This window comes from Ambystoma mexicanum, chromosome 1q, assembly GCF_040938575.1.
Source record: "Ambystoma mexicanum isolate Mex_15411 chromosome 1q, UKY_AmexF1_1, whole genome shotgun sequence".
NCBI lineage: Eukaryota > Metazoa > Chordata > Amphibia > Caudata > Ambystomatidae > Ambystoma > Ambystoma mexicanum.
The window spans coordinates 755,456,440-755,476,364 of NC_090922.1; the positions used below are offsets into that span (position 1 = coordinate 755,456,440).

At 44.9% G+C, this 19,925-nt stretch overlaps 1 protein-coding gene across 1 annotated transcript in view; it reads left to right on the forward strand.

Moving 5' to 3' along the window:
- The window catches only part of LOC138521836 (regulator of G-protein signaling 21-like), a 493,022-nt gene extending 473,482 nt beyond the window's left edge, over positions 1 to 19,540 (forward strand). The window contains exon 5 of the mRNA XM_069634971.1: positions 15,776 to 19,540. Coding sequence (XP_069491072.1) covers positions 15,776 to 15,976 — 201 coding nt within the window. The 3' untranslated portion in view covers positions 15,977 to 19,540. The remainder of the gene's footprint in view (positions 1 to 15,775) is intronic.
- The last annotated feature ends 385 nt before the right edge of the window (positions 19,541 to 19,925 follow it).

Below are 19,925 nucleotides of genomic sequence, written 5' to 3' on the forward strand. Positions count from 1 at the left end.
GGGATGGGTTCCAAACCTCCGAAGGCAAAGATGCGGGCCTTCGGGCTGACCAGCATAGGAGGCATGTCCATTGCATCATAGTGCCCACGGGCCATCACATTGACCGACGCACCCGTGTCCATGAGGACTGGGACCGGTGACTTGTTAACCTCCACCACACACCTTGGCTGTCACCTGTTCTTCGAATTGAGGGCCCCCACACTTGACACAAGGAAAATGTTCTCTTCCTCTTCTTCCTCTTCTTCTTCCACTGGGGCACCCTCCTCATTCTGGTCAACCTGAGCCACGTACGTTCGGTGGGCGATTCTGGCGAAGGGACCTGGACCAAACCGGGCCTCTTGGCACCATCACAGTCAGGGCTGCCTTGCACACCCGGGAATAGTGATCCGCCAGACCACACCTTCTGCATGTTCTTCCAGCCGCAGGACACTCGCCGGTTGGGGTAGGTCATACCCACACTTCTGGCATGACTCACCAGCTCTTCCACCTCTGTCACAGAGGCCATATCCAGTTCTTCTGACGCCTCTTCCACCTCGCCACATGGCACACACTTCCTCGGTCTTGACCGGACGTGTGCCAGCCTCCATCCTGGACACCCGGGCTTCGGACACTTCATGGCAGCACCTCAGCTCGAGGATGCGAGCCAGTGTGGTGCCTGCTTCTCTCAGCACCTGCCGTCTCAGTTTGCCTGAGGAACACGCCTGGATGAGCATCGTTTGTATCATGTCCTCCACATCACCCCATGCACACGCCAGCGTGTTCACAGTCACATGCTCCTTCGGCCTTGCAGACAACATCACAAACCTTTTGTAGTCCGCAAGAGGCAGAAAATGAGCCTGGAGGGCTGTCTTTGCAGCCGCATAGGAGCCATCAGCTGTTTGTAGTGACTCAAAGATTTCCTGCACCACAGGTCCTGCCGCATAGAGCATGGTGGCCGCTTGCTGTCATCGTCCGTCTCCATCGTGGCCTTGAAATACATATCGAGGCAGTCCACCCACTTCTTCCATCTGGGCCTCAGGCTGGATGGTGGGCCGGAGACATCGAACTCAGGAATAGGCTGTAGAGCCGCTGAGGCCCGTGCTTGGGCCATGACAGGAGGTGGTGGCTGAACAATAGGTTGTGCAGCAGGTGAAGCCGGAGGCAATGGGTCCTGAAGTACTGCTGGGGCCTGAGGCTGCACCGGAAGTTGGGGCTGGGCTGGAGGCTGCTGTTGGTCTGCAGGCTGCCCACCATCCTGGTCACCAGGCACGGTTCATGGGTTAGAGCGCACAGGCACCACCAGAGTGGTCTTGGGGGCTGCAACTCACTCACACCACCACAGCACAGTCTTGACACACACACAGGCAATACAAAGTTCAACCTGACAGTGATGATGATGATGATGATGATGGTAGATTCCACCCCACAGAATGCCTCATGCACAGACGCAGCAGCTAGACATGATGATGAAGAGGATGATGAAAATGGAAATCCTCAGCTGCAGCAGCCTGGAATGATGATGAAGAGGATGATGAAGATATGAATCCTCAGCTGCAGTGGAGCTGTGTTCAGGCACAGATGCCCCAAAAATTGAGCCAATGAGGTCTTGGGCTAAGCAGGCCCAGCCATTTCAGCACTTCACCTTGCTTTCACTCGACGTAGGAAGCCCAGGCATCAAGAAAAATCCAAAATTTGGGAATGGGTGTGCAGATATAACTGCCTGCTAACAGTTTTTCAAGAAATTTGGCCTGGATGCCTCTCACCGTTTGAACCGGAGCTCAGTGAGTGTCCACGGCCGAAATCCGAGCTGGCCGCCTGCCGCGTGGTAATTGCACGGCCTACGGTGTGAAACGAAAATCTTCAAGGATCTCCGTAACAGGAAGAAAAATTGAAGTGACTTTCACTGCCGGGCCCAGGCATAGCACTGACCTCGTGCCACTGTTGGGAGTGTCCCATGACTCCCACTCGCGATGCCCGTAAGCCCCCAAGCACTAACAGACTCACACAGAGACATCCTCTCTGTTCGGGCTTCCTGGTCGCACTAACGCGGCCGGGAAGGCCCCCTTTATTTATACTGCACGCAGTGGCATGCAACGTCACGCCCCTGCATGCGTGTCCCTTAAAGGGGCAGCCCCACAACACACGAGCAATGGAGAGGCTTGTTGTGCTTTAGTTTTGAGCAACTGCTTTCTGGGTCAGGAAACCAATCAGGGAGTGGGTGGGTGGGAATGGGGAGTATCAGGAGGCAGGGGAAAGCAATGGAGTTGAAAGGGCCAGTGCGAAAATGTGCGGATGGTACAGATGGACATAAATTAAGTGGGGTCGCTTTCAAGGCCTCAAGGGTAAGGCTGCAACAAAAACCATGCAACAGGATAGCACAAAACAACAATGACGAGGCTACTTTTTCTTTAGGTTTAAGCAACTGCTTTCCGGTTCGGAGAACCAATCAGGGATGGTGCGGGTCGGAGCCCGGAGGAACAGGAGGCAGGCAAAAGCAAGGAAGTGTAAAGGACTGGTGAGAAAAAGTGTGCATGGCGCAGATGGAAAAAAAATAATCAGTGTCACTTCCAAGGCCTCACGGATCAGGCTACATCACTTAGGATGCCGCAGGACAGCACATTCAAGCAATGGAGACACCTGTTGTGCTTTTGGTTTAAGCGACTGCTTTCTGTGTTGGTAAATCAATCAGATAGGGGGTGATCAAGAACGGGGATGAGTGGGAGGCAGGGGAAAGCAAGCAAGTGGAAAAGGCTTGTGACAAAAGCAGAGATGGCGCAGATGAACACATATAAAACAGGGTCGCTTCCAAGGCTCCACAGATCGGGCTGCAATACTTTCTATGCAGCAGGACAGCACACACAAGCAATGGAGAGGCTTGTTGTGCTTTAGGTTTAAAGAACTGGTTTTCCATATCAGGGAACCAATCAGGGAGGGGGTGGGCAGATGCAGGAGGAGCGGGAAGCAGGGGAAACCAAGGAGTGGAAAGGGCCAGAGAGAAAAAGCTCAGATGGACCTAAACATCTTTTAATAGCTGGAGCAAAGGTGTATGCAGTAAACTTTGTCTTGAGGCTTCTTAGATGGGTGCTATCCTACATTCCTAGGGAGGATTACACTGTGTTGGTAGGCGCCCTAGCCAATGCACACTTGGACTATTGTAACAACCAGCTTCTCAGCATCCTGCTTAAACAAATGCAAAGACTGCAAAAAGCTCAGAATGTAGCAGTAAGAACTATCATTGGCCTAGGTAGATGCACACATGCCTCACCATCGCGGCGTGCATTACACTGGTTGGCAGTAGGTCAAGGTGGCATGTCTTGTTTTCAAGTGTTTTAATGGTCTTGCCCAAGAATACTTAAGAGATTTGATTTAACCACATCATTCTTCAAGACATTTATGCTTCAATGATCAGCATCTTCTGGTTATCTCCTTCTCTGTACGCAGCTCAAGGGGAGACAGAGGATCTGCTGTTTTCGGGCCTAAACTATGGAATTCATTTCCACTGCAAATAAGGACTCCCCAATCACTGTCCCAGTTTCGGTGGGGCATTGAAGACTTTTTTTATTCATATAGGCCCACTGGTTCATCTCCTTTTTTTTTTGCTAGGATGCTTTACTTCTTGGACTTAGATCCTGCCTCGCTTCTATGATAGTTACATCAGCGCCTCTATACGGTTCATTCTGTTACATGCGCGTTATAAATGAAAAAAATCTAATCAAATCAAAATCAGATGGCGTAGAAGGACAAACATGAAGCAGGGTCTCTTCCAAGCCCTCTTGGATTGGGCTGCACTCTTACCATGCAGCAGGACATCACACACAAGCAATGGAGATGTTTATGTTTTAGGTTTTAGTGACTGCTTTCTGGGTCTTGGAACCAATCAGGGAGGGGGTGGGCAGGGAGGAGGGGGATGTAGGGGAAAGCAAGGGAGTGGAAAGGTCCAGTGAGAAAAAGTGCATATGGTGCAAATGAACAGAAACTAGACAGGGTCGCTTCCAGGGCCTCCCAGATCAGGCTGCAACATTTACCATGCAGCAGGACAGCACACACAAGCATTTACACACATTTATAGACCCTTCCTTTGTCTCCTTCCCTTCGGAAGAGGGCATTTCCCCTCTTCGCACTCACTTTTGCTGAATGGAGGGATCCCAGGTCATTCATATACTGGACCTCTACTCTACTTACAATGCTGCCTTTAACATGTAGTGGAGGAGATCCTGTTTCCTCGCTCTTCTCATTTTCATACACTATACTACCATGATTTTACCATTCCTCTCAATGGAAGAGATCCCTCTGGCCACCTCTATATAAAGAAACAATATATATTGCTGCGTGTTTTACAATCCATATGCTCACAATCAACTCACTGCACACGCACTCTCCCCTCGTTGTTTTCTCCCACAAAGGTGCACATACATCTCTGCCTTCTCGTGAGTTCTTTTGATATGGGGTCCCCATCAATTGCCTGTGGAACTGGATGCAGCACACTCTCCAAGGAGCATGCAGGCTTTCTGGCAGCACAGCACCTGTAAACCTCTTCATGTCGTACGCAGGGGACTGGTCACTGCAGACAAGCGCCACAACCCAGGATGCACAGCTCGGGCACTGCCGGACCTCACAGAGAGTTTGGAATCATGTCGGGGGTCACCGATGTTGTTGAGAGACATGACCCAGAACCCGTATGATAAAAATAATCCAAGAAGCCCAAACGATCACTCCACAGCGTTGCAAGTGAAAACAAGATTTTTTTATTTTTTTGTTTTTTTTATTTACTTGTTTATTAATCACATTAGCAATTTTTACAAGAGTCAAGTCTGTTCTTTAGGAGCTAAGAGATTACAGAAAAAGAAGAAGCGGAAAAGTGAAAAAAAGAAGCAAAAAAAGGGGGACAGAGAGAGTCGAAGAAGGAAAATGTAGCAAGAGATGTCCAACAACAATTAATTAGTTAATTAATTAGTTAAAGTGGTCAGTGCCGGAAGTGCACAGAAGATGAAGAGACATTTAGCTTCAAAGTGATGGGCGAGAAAGTTAATTTACACAAGTCCCCCTCCTATAGGGTTGCAATCAGTTTCCAAATGAAGTCATTCAGCCAGGGTGGCCGGGTGCATGGGCAGTGCGACAGTCTGCACGTTTTTCTTATGAAAATCGTTTTCCAAGATTTTCGCCGTTGAGATTGACCAGGTCGTCTTTTCACCTGAGATCAGCCTGTTCCACCATAAAGATTCTTCTTCTCTCTAGTGTCCCACCAAGTCGGTGCACAGGCTGTTCAAATATGTCGCCCGTACTTCTCTTAGCTCCGAGCACTGCATTAGGAGGTGTCTTACTGTTTGCGATTGGTTGGACTCACCACATAGTCTGCATTCTTTGATAGCTGTTTTTAATCTGATAGCCTGAATTTCATGTGTTGGGAGGAGATTCAAGCATGCTCTGTAGGATGTCCTTAGTTGTTTGTCTGGGAACTTTATGCAGTATGACAGTGGGACATTCAGTCTGTTAAAGGTTGGCGGGAGATGTGTTGTGAGTTTGTTACCCTGTGCTTTTTCAAGAGTGTTAATCCAATCCTGGGCTTGCATTTTGGATTTTACTCTTACTGGGTTCACTTGCAGATCTTCTTCTGTGCATGCGATCTCCTCCAACTTCTCTCTTAACTTGTCTGCCCAGACATTTAAGGTAGTCAGATTGCGATTTGCTATTTCTCTTTCAATGATCTTGTAGATTGGCGGAGACTCAGCTAATGAGGTATTTCTGAGAAGTTGCATAGCACCAAGTGTTACCGTTGTTTCTAAAGAAAGCAAGCCTAGCTCTTGCCTGATAAGGTCCAATGAGACCGAGTTTGTAAGACCTAATAGGGATTTCCAAATGTAGCCTTCTAGTTTTCGTCAGATGGTGTTTGGCATATTCAGGGTTGCACCCATCCCATAGGTAATCATAGGGACTACTTTCCCTTTGTAAAATTGAATGACCGGTAGTAATGAAAATTTCCATATTTTCTGACCACTGTCTTCACTTGGGCTGCTAGATTTTTTGCTTTTTTCCACAGTATTCGGTGCATTGTAGCTTCGTTGGCAGAGACATCAATAAACACTCCTAGGTATTTGTAGGTAGACACTACCTCGATATTCACCTTGTCCAGGGACCATTTATTGTTTGTCTTTTTTTTCATGGAGCTTCAGTATCTTTGTTTTTGTTTTGTTTATTTAGTTCCATGTATGTGGCCAAGTTATTGAGTTGGCGCTGGAGACCTATCTGTGTCTGATCTAACAAGATGAGATCGTCTGCGTATAGTAGACGTGAGATGTTCGAGTTTCCCAGCTTGGGCGGGAAGGCTCTGACAGCAAGTTCTGTTTCTTTGAAATCCCCTAGATAGGCGACAAATAGGGCCGGTGCTAGGGGACAGCCCTGCTTCACTCCACGGTTTGAGGGTATTTCGCGAGATAGCCCGCCTTGGGTGTTGAGGCGCACTCTTAGTTTTCTGTTCACATGGAGGGCCATCACAGGATCAAGCACTTCTTTCGGGCACAAGATTTATTATATGCATAGGTCTTAGAAAGTGAATTAGAACCAAACTGACACAGAGCTTGTCACACCCAAGAAGTTGCAAGTTATATAGTGAAAAAACCCACTTTTATCATACATAGGTTACAACCTCATCCCACCACCCTTGTTGCTGCTAGCTATATAACAAATATCACCCTATAGACCCTCACTGATTTGACACACCTTATCTAAGCCCATTCCCCTATCCAGGTGGCACACTACATATTCACAATTGAATCCTAGTTCATGATTGGCTAATAGGTTTATTGATACACTAATAAATCTTTACATTAACTTGATGCCCATCCCTCTGACCCAGGCATGTTTAAAGTAAGATTGGCGAGGTCAGCTCTGCTTTGATATAAAAATGGGTCTTCTCATTATACCAGATGCCAAAGCGCACACAAGCTGCACCCCCGACGCTTGGCTAAATTTACTGTCATCACCTTTGCTCCTGTATCTCTAGTTCTGGTAGTAAGTGGATTAGGAATTCTTGTGGATCCTCTTCTGTGTTTATTATTTGTTTACCAATTCCTGCACAGTAGTCCAATTCCTGTCTCATCACTGAGAGACTGTAGATAATGTCAGGGTTGTAAGTGACATTTCTGTGCAGGATGTGCATTTGTAAACACAGCTTCTCTGAGCCATTTAAGTATATATATATATATATTTTTTTTTATTATTTGTGTTTAATCAAAAGATTTTTACAAAATTTGAGGTTTCTGTCTTTAGTCTGCGGTCTTGAAGAAGAAAAGAAAAAGAGAATGGCTCTCTAAAAATGTGCCTTTGTCGGCCAATTTATGGCTTCCAAGATTTTGTAGGTGGCTATTTGCCATTGTGTTTTGTGGCCTCCAATCAGACGAGACCAACATATTTCTTCGTCCTCTATGATGAAGTCTGTGAAGGTTGATTTTAAGTATCAGCTTCTTATATGTTGGTTTGAGGCACATTTTAGGAGCAAATGGTGTATTGTTTCCTTTTCTTGTGTTGCACAAAATCGACAACGATTATTTTCCGACTGGCCTCTGATTCACAAGATCTCGTTTGTCTGCAGTAAATTTAAACAGGCCCTCATCAGCATGTCTCTCCCCTTCCTGTCATGGGAACTTCTTTATATACTCCTGGAGTTCATTGAGTTTTTTCGTATTTGGTGGCAGGTGTAGGGTTAGTTTGTTTTTTTCTGCTGTCTCCAGGGTGTTTATCCAGTCGAGTTCTTTGATTTTGGTGAAGGTTCTCTTTGGGTACTTTGTTAGTTGTTCTCCATCTGCCTGTACCTGTTCTAGCAAACTGATGTTTTCTTCTTTCCATTTGTTAAGGGATTTGCTTGTGTTCCTTTCTATTTCGAGGTTGATGAGATAATATATTGACGGTGGCTCGGCCATCCGGCATTTCCTGAACAGCCTTAGAGACGATTGTGAGACTGAACTTCTAAGAGATGGTAAGCTGAGCTCTCGTCGGATTGAGGCTATTGGGGTCGAGTTTGGAAGTCTAAGTACTTTTCGCCAAAACTTTGCCTCAATTTTTGTCCAGATGGATGGTGGTAGGTTCATCATTGCGTCTCCCCCATATGTTAATGTCGGCATCACCTTTTTCTTGTAGTGTTCTAGCACTGGGATCAGCGAGAATCTCCCGAACTTTTTATCTATGGCCCTAGCTTGATTGACTTTGGTCATAAGGGCAAATTGCATAGCTTTGTCTTGTGACGAGGAACCAGAATTACTCCTAGGTATTTGAAATCGAACACTCGTTCGATCAGTGATCCTTCCAGTTTTAGTTTCAGTTTTTCTGTTTTCCTGGTCGATTTTTCTAGTACTAGAAATTTTGTTTTCTTTGCATTTATTTCCAGTTTATTTTCTTGCATATACCCTTGGAGCTTTGTCAATTGGCGCTGCAGACCTATTGGTGTGTGGTCCATTAGGACCAAATCGTCTGCGTAGAGCAATCGCGTTATCGGGTTTTGCAGATTTTTGGAGGAAATGCTCGAATTTCTAGATCCTCATCTTGGATGTCACCGATAAATGCCAGAAATAAGGCCAGAGCCAAAGGGCATCCCTGCTTCACTCCCAGCGCTGTTGGAATGGGTGATGACAAGAGACCGTTTTGGTCGAGTCGAATGCATATAGAAGTATCAGTGTACAGTGCCTTAATCGGGTTTAGTATAGAAGGTGGACAATCCCAGGCTTCAAGTTTGGACCATAGGCTGACCCTGTCAATCCGGTCAAATGCTTGGGTCAGGTCGATGAACGCCACGAAAATTCTTGTTCCCCCTTCCAGTACTCTGTTTTTCAGCACGTTTAGCATTAGAATGTTAGCTGTCGTGCCAAGGTTTTTTTTAAATCCAGTTTGGAGTGGGTCGTTGCAAGGTGATTCCTCCGCCCAGATCTTAAAGCGGTCAAGAAGCATTGAGCCAAACACTTTACCTATAACATCCAGGAGCGCAATGGGTCTATAATTTGCCGGGTCCTTTTTGTCTCCTTTCTTGAATATTGGTACCATTGTTGCTTGTTTCCATGAGGGTGGTATCGTTTTCAAGCTGGAGCATCTGCCGAAGATTTTACTTAGCAGACTGGCCCACTCGTTTTGATTTGTTCTTAAATCAATGTTCGTAATCCCATCGGGTCCTGGGGCATGAGAGTTTTTTAAGCCTCTGATCTTTAATCGGATTTCCTGTGGGTCATCTATGTTTACCCATAGCTCCGAAGACATTTCGCCCTGTAATTTTAAGTTGGTAGTTGGTGCCAGGTACATAGTAGTATAGTATTTTGTCCACATAGTTTCTCCAATCTCGCTTATGATAGTATTTTCTTGTGTTTCATTAACCGCTTTCAAGATTTTCCAAAATTCTTTTATATTTTTGCCGCTTATCACTTTTAGGATATTTTCAGCGTCTTGTTGGTAGAGGGACAGTCTAAGACCTTTTACCCAAGCTTTGTAGAGTTTGGTTTCCACTTCCGCCGCTCTTGCAGCCTCTGGAGATCCGGAAGATTTTGCTTTGCGTTGTATTTTACGCAGTGCCCGGCGTTTCTCCACCAGTGTTAGGTCGTACACGTGTCTTGGGGGATTTCCACTGTTTGTTTTTGTTGTACGGCTCTTCTTGAACTTCGTCAAAAGTGGCGTATAGTCTGTTTTATTTTTGCCCAAATGGTTTGGCGTTGAGCTGAATCCTTTTTCTATTTCCACAATGGAATCAATTGTAAGATATAAGCGGTTTCCCTTCGTGTTAGCTATGACTTGGTGCTCAGCGTAATCATTCCGGGTGACTTGTTGACATCCAGGTTGTTGACAAGGTGTTGTGGTCACTTACTGTTACTCATGTAATTTCAAAGTCTTTCGTTATTGCCAGTATTGGTTCGGTGACGAAGATGTAGTCTATGGTACCTGTCGATTCATTTCTTTCCCATGATGGCGGGTGATTTGAGTCTGGGAATGCTTCGTGCAAATTATGAAGGTTTCTTGAATTCATCAATTTGACCCATAGATTGCCCCGCTGTTTGCCTGTTGAGTTATGTCCTTGGTCCGCCTCCCTTTTGTCCGAGCTTGTGCACGTAGCGTTCAAGTCTCCACAAATGAGGAAGTATTTTACCAGGTGTTCAGATAGTGCCTCGTCTATCGCGTCCTCAATTTTTTCTATGTAGATGGTAGGCTCTATGCTTGCTGGGTTCCAGTAGGTGTTTGCTATGATTAAGGTGACTTTCTCATAGGCATTTTTGTCGGTATTCCGTCGGGCCCATGACGCCTTGACCATCAGAATCAATTGGTTGCTGATCAATGTTTCTTCTAATTTGATCCCGGAGTCTTTTTTAGACGCAATCAGTAAACCCGATGAAGGTCTTCCTCGACGTCCTTGTTTGGCTGGTGCAAGGATGACTTTGAACCCCCTTATTGCAGGGGGTTCGGTCAGGCAGGTCTCTTGGAGGCATAATAGGTCATATGACCCCAGGTCCATGTCACTTGGAGACAGTAGGTGGGTATGTCCTCTCGTGTTCCACGAGCACATTTTTAGTTTGCACTTTTGGAAGGTCGAGCAGTGTCTATCTTGAAGGATGTGCTCGTCTCTCACGGATTGCTATATTTGCTTTTTTTCCGTCAGAGTTTTAGGCAACCAGGACCATATGCCTTTCATGGGTTCACATCTTTTTTGTAGGACTTTTTCTGTTGAAAGTTTGGCTGCTGTTTCTGGGATTATCCTGGCATTGTTAAGTTTTTTTGTATCTTTGGTTTTTGTGGAACTTTCGTAGTTTTTGTTTTCTTTGGAGGCTTGTTGGTTTTCCCTCAGTTTCTCTTCAGGTTCCAGGGCTCTTGCTCTTTCCTTGTTTTTTGCAGGAGATTTCTTACGGCCGGTTGTTGCTATGGCGCTTTTTAGGTGTCTGACTACTTGTTTTCCGCTGGGCGTATTGCACCCTTTGTTTTCAGCCTCCCTTTTGTTGTCTTCTTCGCTTGTGGCTGATTGCACTTTGACGTCATAGCCAGCTTTGACGTCCAGCTCTTCACAACAATCGAGAATCAAGTTTTTCAACGTTGTTGATGTTACGTAGAGTACCGTTTTTGCTTTTTTTGCGTTTACATGGCTGGGCTCTACCACAAGCAGGTCTTCTGATTTTATATGATTCAACTTTTGAATGTATTTAAAAAGTTTTAACACCAGTTTCGGTTCAGGGTTATTTCATCTCTGTTTTTTTTCACTTGTGTCAGCTTTATGCGCCATTTAGCTTTGTCCACTTTTCTCGGTTTTAAATTGTATTTCTGCGTTCTGGATCTGTACCGAAAGATCGTTTCTCCTTTATCTTTTGATGGGCTGAGTCGCTTTTCAGCATTGGTTTTGTTGTGGGCCTTCCTGGATTGAGAACGAGGTCTCCTTGGTGATGTATTTCTGTACGGTTTTCTTTTATGTTTTTGCTCATCCCATCTATCTTCTGATCTCCTTCTTGATTTACCAAGTTCACAATCTTTCTGTTTGAAGGAGTTATGTCTTTGTTAATTTTTCCGATTTCTTGGGGTCTGATTATCTCTGGGTCTCGATCTCGTCCTTTCTTTTTCTTTTTTTGTTTCTTTCATCATCCTTTTTAGCTTTTTCTGTCTATCTGTTTCGATTGATGTAGCGCCCTTGTTCTTTGTGTTTTTGTCATTTTCCCTAGAATGTTTTACTGCTTTTTCTCCAGTCGCTTCGTCATGTCTCCCTGTGATTGCTGTATTTTCTTTTTCTTTGTGTGATTGTGAAGTTAAAGCTTCGCCGGGGCTATGTGCCTTTAGGCTCATAGGAAAGTTTTCTGGCAGGTATTGGCTCAGGTTCATCAATTCTTCGTTTTCAATACGTTCAATTATTGATGGTGATAGACTGGAGGTTCTTTTTTCTGATACTTCTAAATTTTTTGTTTGCCTCGACTCTAGTTATTTGGCTTTCGTTAGTGATGTTTCCTTTTGATTTACTGGCCGTGTAAAAAATTGAAAAATACCTTCTGCAGTTTGGTTTCCAATAGTGGGTTGTCTAGATGATAGTCTCTTTGTTGGTTGACTCCCGGTTGATATTAACTTTGCCTCTTTATTTACACACTCTGTTGGTAAATTATTTGTTGTAAGGTCTATTGTAGCTATAGTTTGAGTCCCCGTTGTTTTGCCCACCAGTCTTTGTTCTTTTTCTCCATACTGCTCTTTTTGTCGGGAGGACGAGCCCTCATCGTTTGTTATGACTGTGCTTGTTTTTCTGGCTTCCAAAGCCATGACATATGCTTCTAGAAAGATAACTTTGCTGTGGATCATCACTTAGATGCTTGTATGGTCTTTCAAGGAGTCAGCAATAGTTTCGTAAAGCTTCATAAATGGTGCCAATGCAATGTTCACTGATGACATAATTGACAATAAGTCATTTTTTTTTTTTTATTTGAGGGATCCATCGGGCTAGTCAGTTGATGTGGAGAGATTCTTCTTATGGGTGATTCAGTTAACATTGTGGTCTGATTTGCCCAGTGGCCTCGAGATGGCCTTGTTGTTTCTGATGAGGCTCTTCCTTTTCGATTTTCGGTTGTCATTTCCCCCCATGTTCAGGTTTTGATTGATTTGGGGTCTCATTAGATTATCTTGATTTAGATCGTCTGTGCCTGCTGTGGATGGCCTTTCTATTGTCGTGCTCTCTCTTTGGGCTTTGGGGAGCCCTGGTTCATTGAGTTTTTCAGGCACCAGCGTTTTATTTGGGGTTTTGTGGACTTTGTCTCTGTCTGTTCCTATGAAGTTGTCTACGTTCGGGGCTGTACCCTCAGGGGGTGAGGGTGTTGCAGGATTTGGCTTGCAGGAGCCTTCATCATTTTCTGTTGTTAAGCCATTTGGACCTTCCGTGTCAGCTGTAGTAAGGCTCTCCTCTTAAATGGTATGGGGGTTTCCTTTGCACTGAGACATGACAGCTCCCATTTCTGACTTTGTCTGAATTTCTCTTATGTTCCCCTTCTCTGTGTCTTTTGTCAGCTCCGGATTTAACTGGCCTCTTGGTGAATTCATAAGACTCTTTTGGGGCGGCGTCGAGCTTGGTGATTCCCCCTCAGCCCTCTCTTTGACACTTGGCTGTCCTTGTGCCTTATTACTGCCTTCTGGGGCCAATCTTTTACTATATGACAGGTTATCACTAACGTAGTGCTCAACTCTGCGTAGTTTTGCTACCGGTAAGCAATCATTTAAAGCTTCCAGTATTTCAAGATCTGTAAGTTCCCTCTGGGAGTACTCTTTTGTTGCTTTTTGCCTTATGTTTGCATAGAAGTAGTCTTTTATAGAATTTTTAAATGACCCTCCTTCTCCTATCTGTGGCTCATTTTCATTTATTTTGTCCATCAATTGCCCTGGTGTTTTTTGTTGCTGTTCGAGCTTCTGGGGCATTTTTTTTTGTTCTGATACTGATCTTATTTTTCGTTATTTTGCGGCTCTTGTGTTTCTTAAGGGGCAAAGAACTTGTTCTCTGTCTTTTCTTTTTTATTAGGGTTGGATTTCCATTGTTCATTGATTTTTTCTGAGACCAGACTGGTCTCTACACTTTCCTCCGCCTCTTTGTGAATGAGAGCCACCACTTTCACTTTCACTTCAGCTGGTGGGTACGGCGGTGATGCCCTTGCAGTGTGCAACTCTCTATCGGGCTCCCCCTGCCCGTTCTCCTCAGGTGGGCGGCCCGCCGTCTCCTCTGGCTCTGCCTCTCCTGAGGCCATTGCACCGTCCTCCTCCTTTCCCCTCCCTCCCTCAGCAACATCCACGCCTGGCAGCCCTCCTCCGAGAGCTTCCGCTGTGGGGCGGGGAGCACCCTGCGGTGCTCCGAGGGGGGAGGGAAGTATGGAGGACTGCGCCGGGCCGTCGAGCCTGGCTCCTACTCCAAGGCTCGCTCTCCCGGCGGCTCCAACCTCCTCAGCTGTGCCCTCCCGCTCCGTCAGCCCCTCCTCGCCGTCCCACGCGGGCCGCAGTCCCCCTTCGAGGGCCGCCTCCATGGGGTCCTGCTCAACCACAGCGGCTCGGAGTGGCGACAGGGCGTCTTTCCGGCAGGCAGAAGCCTCGGCTGTCCCGACTTCCAGGTTCCTTGCCCACAGCACTTCAGTCGCCCCTCCAGGTAAGGATGGTCGTCGCTGGGTGCCGTGTTGGGCTGGTTTTAAGTCATCTAAGACCACTGGTGGCCGGTAGACTTTGCTTTTGATGGGTTTTGCATTTATGATGGTCGCTTGCTCTTGCTGCATCGTCAGCTTTGGGGAGCCCATTTGAAGCAAACCCATGTTTGCCACAAGATGTTCCTTGGAGGTTAATGTTTGTTGTTGTTTTTGGCCCTGCTGTTTCTGGTTAGGTTTGGCGCTCCTCAGGCGTCTACCCTCTTCCTCCATTTCTTCCTCTCTCGGGGGGTCATTCTGCTCCAAGTTGATGTCAATTTCCCGCATTTCTCTGTTTGCCCTTGCAGCCCTGACAGTCATGACTGCAGGACTGCCACTCTCCGTCCGCTCCGCGGATGGAAGGGGTTTATGTAAGGGTCCTCCCCCACACAGAAATCAGTAGAAATGAGTAACAGAGTTTCCAGACTCTCCTGCAGGACTGCCACTCTCCGTCCACTCTGCGTCTGCTCCGCGGATGGAAGGGGTTTTTGTAAGGGTCCTCCCCCACACAGAAATCAGTAGAAATGGGTAACAAACTTTCCAGACTCTCCTGCAGGACTGCCACTCTCCGTCCACTCCGCGTCCGCTCCGCGGATGGAAGGGGTTTATGTAAGGGTCCTCCCCCACACAGAAATCAGTAGAAATGGGTAACAGACTTTCCAGACTCTCCTGCAGGACTGCCACTCTCCGTCCACTCCGCGTCTGCTCCGCGGATGGAAGGGGTTTATGTAAGGGTCCTCCCCCACACAGAAATCAGTTGAAATGGGTAACAGACTTTCCAGACTCTCCTGCAGGACTGCCACTCTCCGTCCACTCCGTGTCCGCTCCGCGGATGAAAGGGGTTTATGTAAGGGTCCTCCCCCACACAGAAATCAGTAGAAATGGATAACAGACTTTCCAGACTCTCCTGCAGGACTGCCACTCTCCGTCCACTCCGTTGTAAAAAGCGAACCGTAGCGAACCGTTGCACTTAATAGTCCTCAGCAACAACGAAGCATCAGAACAGCAGAATAAATCAAAACACCACAGTCCAGTCACAGTCCAGCCACAGAACAGCCCTTGCAAACAGGGTTTACTGACAGGCACGCACCAGAGGTCGGACCACACGTTAAGGACGGACCCGCTGAGGGACTTCAGAGCAAATAACGGTACCGCTGATTGCGGTACCGTTATTTGCTCCTTCCCCATTCCCATTGAGCCCTAAGGGGGCTCAAATGGAAATAGGGAAGGGCCATGGTGAATGGGAAATTACCGCCCCCGCCAACCTTTGAATGGGGCGGTAATCCCGCCATTCACCATGCCGGACTCCGGCGGCAACCATGGTGCTACTAGAGCCATGGTTACCGCCATCCGTGTAATCAGCTCCAAAGTTTCCTGCAACTCTTGGGACATAACAACTTGATGATCTACCATGGTATACATAACACAAAATGAGAAGGGGCCTGACATTTACACTGCACTGGAACTGGTAGGTGGAGTTCCAGCATATTAATAACATAATTGTGTTGCAACTTTGTATTTTAAAAACGTTGCTTTATTATCAAGCAATTGTGTTTTGTGTAACTTATTTTACTATGATACAGTGGATAGCATGAGGCATTAGAAAACGGTCCCATGAACCACCTAATAAATGTTTACATATTTATTTATTGCAGATCAACATTGACCATAAAACCCGAGATGACATCTCGAAGAACATCGCTCAGCCCACCCTTTCCTGCTTTGATGACGCCCAGAGAAACATCTTATGTCTCATGTCCAAGGATTCCTACCCACGGTTTATAAAGTCAGAAGTATACAAGGAACTGATGAAAAAGCAACAAGGTTCTAGCCAGAGAAAATGGCTCTCCTTTTAGGTGGAAGAATCACAAATGTTAACAATAACAGCTTTAATTTGCAACTCATGTGTATATAGGATTTGTATTGCTCATGGTGCCTGTGAAAATGGGCACTGATATCATTATCATTATTGTAAAAACAGTGGAACTGCCATATGCTCACAAGCATGATAAAGTGGTCCTAGGTTGATGGTGCAGTGGTACTGCTGGGCACTACCATTTGGAGCAGGCAGGTCCCTCATCTTCTCCCTGGTGGTGCAGGTGAGGCCTCTAATGAATGCAGCATTATTAACCCTTTCACTGTCAGCACCCCCATGGGCTAAGCCTGCCCGGAATAAAGTGATTCCCAATGGCAATTAGTCCATTTATATGTATGACAATTGGCAAAAGAAGACCATTTTAAAACATATATTTAGATCCTAAGGACAATCAAAGGGTGATGTTGCAGGTCCTTAAAGGAGATTGTTGTAGGAACACTGTGTAAATGAAACATGTGCATGCATCTAAAACTGCTCTAGTTTCTTTAAATAGGATAGCACATTTTTTGCAGTTGAGTTGATTGCAGGGAAGGGTGACAGCAGTGAGTTAGGAACAAAAATGAACCAGACTCTAATACATGTACTCTGACATCATCCCTTCCATAGCTCAATCACACTCATTCTTTGCGAGCTAATGTACATTCAGAATACTCATTTTGGCAAAAGCATATGGGTGACCGTTGCGAAGAAAAAGATAGCATGCATATGCCTCTGTCCCTTTAATGTCCCTATATAATTGTAATAATGGTGCAGCTTTGTTGGGTATGGTGCTACTGGACCTGCATAGCCCCTCCAGTATTTTTGTATGTACGGTTCACCAACATTTAAAAAAAGAAATATATAAAAAAGCATACATGTAAAATGTCCTTACCGCATTGACACACACCCATTTGCATGTTTAGCATCATGTGTTTTCCATTTAAAACACCTACATTTAGAGTACATTGTGGTGGCTCTTGCATTAAATGTTCACAGTTCTACCATTTTAATAAGATATTCATTTCTTTTTTTAATAACCATGCCTGTAAATATCCAAGCAATTTGCTACACTTTCTAGAGTGGTTGAAATCACCCAATAGTAAATGCTGCAAAAACTGCTGACAATGGTTAGCTCTTAGTGAGCGTGTAGATTGCTATCCTATTTGCACAATAGACATAGATCTAGAGTAGGACAGGGTTTCAATTTCTGCTTTTTTAAATACTACTGATATTGAGGCCAATTCACAAAGTTATTTTCAGGAGTAACTGTGACATACCATAGAAAAGGTCAAGACTTATAGATGCGCAACGTATGCACAATTCAACAAGCCATCTCATTAATCACAAAAAAGTTACAATTCCATAAGCAGGCTCATGATTCACAAGTAAGTTACTTGCCTAGAAGGTGTATTCACTCTACTGATAATGTGTGAAGGCATGCGTAACATACTAATCGCTAATCTGCTACAACTCATGAAAACTTGGCAGACTGCGTCAGTAAGGTACTGGGTGAGGGCAATGGTGAGGATATTGAACACCTAAAAAGATAATGTCCGATAGGGGAAGGACTCATCTGCAGGAGCTGCTGAACCCCACAAATCCGCAAGAGCATCTCTGTTCCAGCTAACTGATAGCAGCTAGACCAGACACACGCCTGGGCGAGAGGGGAACTGGATAAAATAAAAAAATAAAACACATATATCCAGACGTCACATCTGCCTGCAGATCTGCAGGCACGAGAAAGGTCAGAAATTTAAATTGACACTTCAAAACAACCTTCCTCTTTTTATCTCCCAATATATTGAATTATTGATTGCCTTCACCTCTCTCCAACAATGCTCAAAGATGTGTTTACAATCCAACTAGTTCTGAACTTGAACATTTTGAATTTAAGTTCAAATCTTTCTTTGGATTTGGCTCTCTTTCTAGTGGTATGCCCTTTAGCAGTTCATTGGCCAGTTGCTCTTGTAGCCTTTTAAGCATCATATAGCTCCAACACTAACTAACTTACCCTAACTAACTAATCTAACGTCCTTAGTCTTTGAACTGCACCTTTAATGTTATCAGATGTTTTCCTCTGGATTACTTTCCTTAAAACTAAATGCACAATGATTTACTCTTCTTTTCATTAAACAATCCACAAAGAGTTCTGTGTGTAGAAAAGTCATTTTTGGATGCTTTCCATTTCACGCTTCTGTGGTCAAAACATTACTCTTCAGTAACGTGTGTGTCTTTGCGGCGTCTCCATTGCACTCCAAGGCGAGACAAGCCTCCCTCCTCACTTTACCTTCCCCTAAGCTCAGTAGCTCGAAACTAGGAGCGAAGACACTGTCCCCAAATATATGTACATATGGGATAATATCTAACAGCAGAAGACACTACTTCTACGGACGTGCGCACTGGCAACCTTTTGCTACGCAGCTTGGTTACACAAATGCTTTTTTGTCAGCACGTGCGCAGATGTGTGAAGGACATAACTCAAGCGTAGCTCTGTGCTGTCTATGGGGAACAGGTAAGTCCTTCTGGAACTAAACGAAAATGTTCCCTTATCACAAAAACTATATTTACAAAGGGATTTTGAAGCTCTGACAGGTTGTTTCTACAATGCCTTCATATTCTGAATCCAGCTCATGACCAAACAAAACATGTAGCACTCCCACTGTCCTTTTCCTCTGTCCCACACTGTCTCCAAACCCCGCAAATGCCTTTCCTGATCCTGGAGCTGATTTCTGAGACTTCACCACTGTCGAGGCATGTTTTTCTCTGGAACTACACTAAGACGGACCTTCCTGCCTGACTTCACTGAATGAAAGTCATTTTAGAACTCTGGCTGAGTGCCCAGGATCCAAATTTAGCCAATCAACAATCAGCAGCTCCTCCTCCATCTTCATGTGGAAATCTCTCCTGTCTCTCAAAGACATTAGTGAAGGCCTAGCCAAAACTGGATAATACACCCAACAATCACCACCTTCTTCCTGAACCCCCCCCTTCTGTGTACAATGCTATGAGGTGTCCTGGACCTGACAGTTATACATTTCTTGAGTAATCACATTTCAAGTGTAGTGTGCACACTTACCTGCCATAGTAAGGTACCCAATAGTGATTTAGGTGTGAGTTGTGCAATGAATATGGGAAAGTGCACATTTGCTGTCAAATTGTCAACATGTCTGTAAGAAGTGACAAAAGCAACAGGGACATTACTTGCAGAGAGGAGGAATATGCAATTTGAATGCTCATTTTATCATTTTCATTGGTGCACTTAAACATGGAATCCCTTATGCATTCCATCTGTGTAAGGTGCACATTGTGTGGAAGGCCACATGTTAAGGACAAGATCACTTTCTGTGACAATAATGTGACCAAGTAGACTTGTAACATTCACCATACACATGTTTTGCATAAATTGATCATGAATGCTGTGTCCCGTCAAGGTTTACAAGTACAATGCATTATGCATGGCATACATTAAGATAAATTCCAACTTTTGTGAATCAGTCTGGTTGTTTTCATTTCACATTAAGTCATTTTGTTTAAAGTGAGCAATTAACGTGGAAGGAACATAAGAAGGAGTACAATAAATAAATAATTGATGCAGTAAGAGAAGTCTCTTCATGTTTTCATTCCACCACTGCATGTTGTTCAACATTGTCACTGAAAGTGCACTGTATAATTGAGATTGGGTTTAATACACAATACTGCAATGCAACAATAATCTTAATAGAAATTTACTTTTTTGCTGCAGCAAATTATGTCTAACACATAACTTGTTAAAACAATGTTGTCATCAAAGATGGCATCATTCACATTTTAAACTATTAAACACGCTTGCAGCATTGTGAAAAACTACTGTCAAAAGAGAACGATTTACAGATTACGATCTGGGTAACGACATATCAGTCTCACAAAGTGTAATCACACATGTTCAATCTGCACTAACACAATTATCTGTC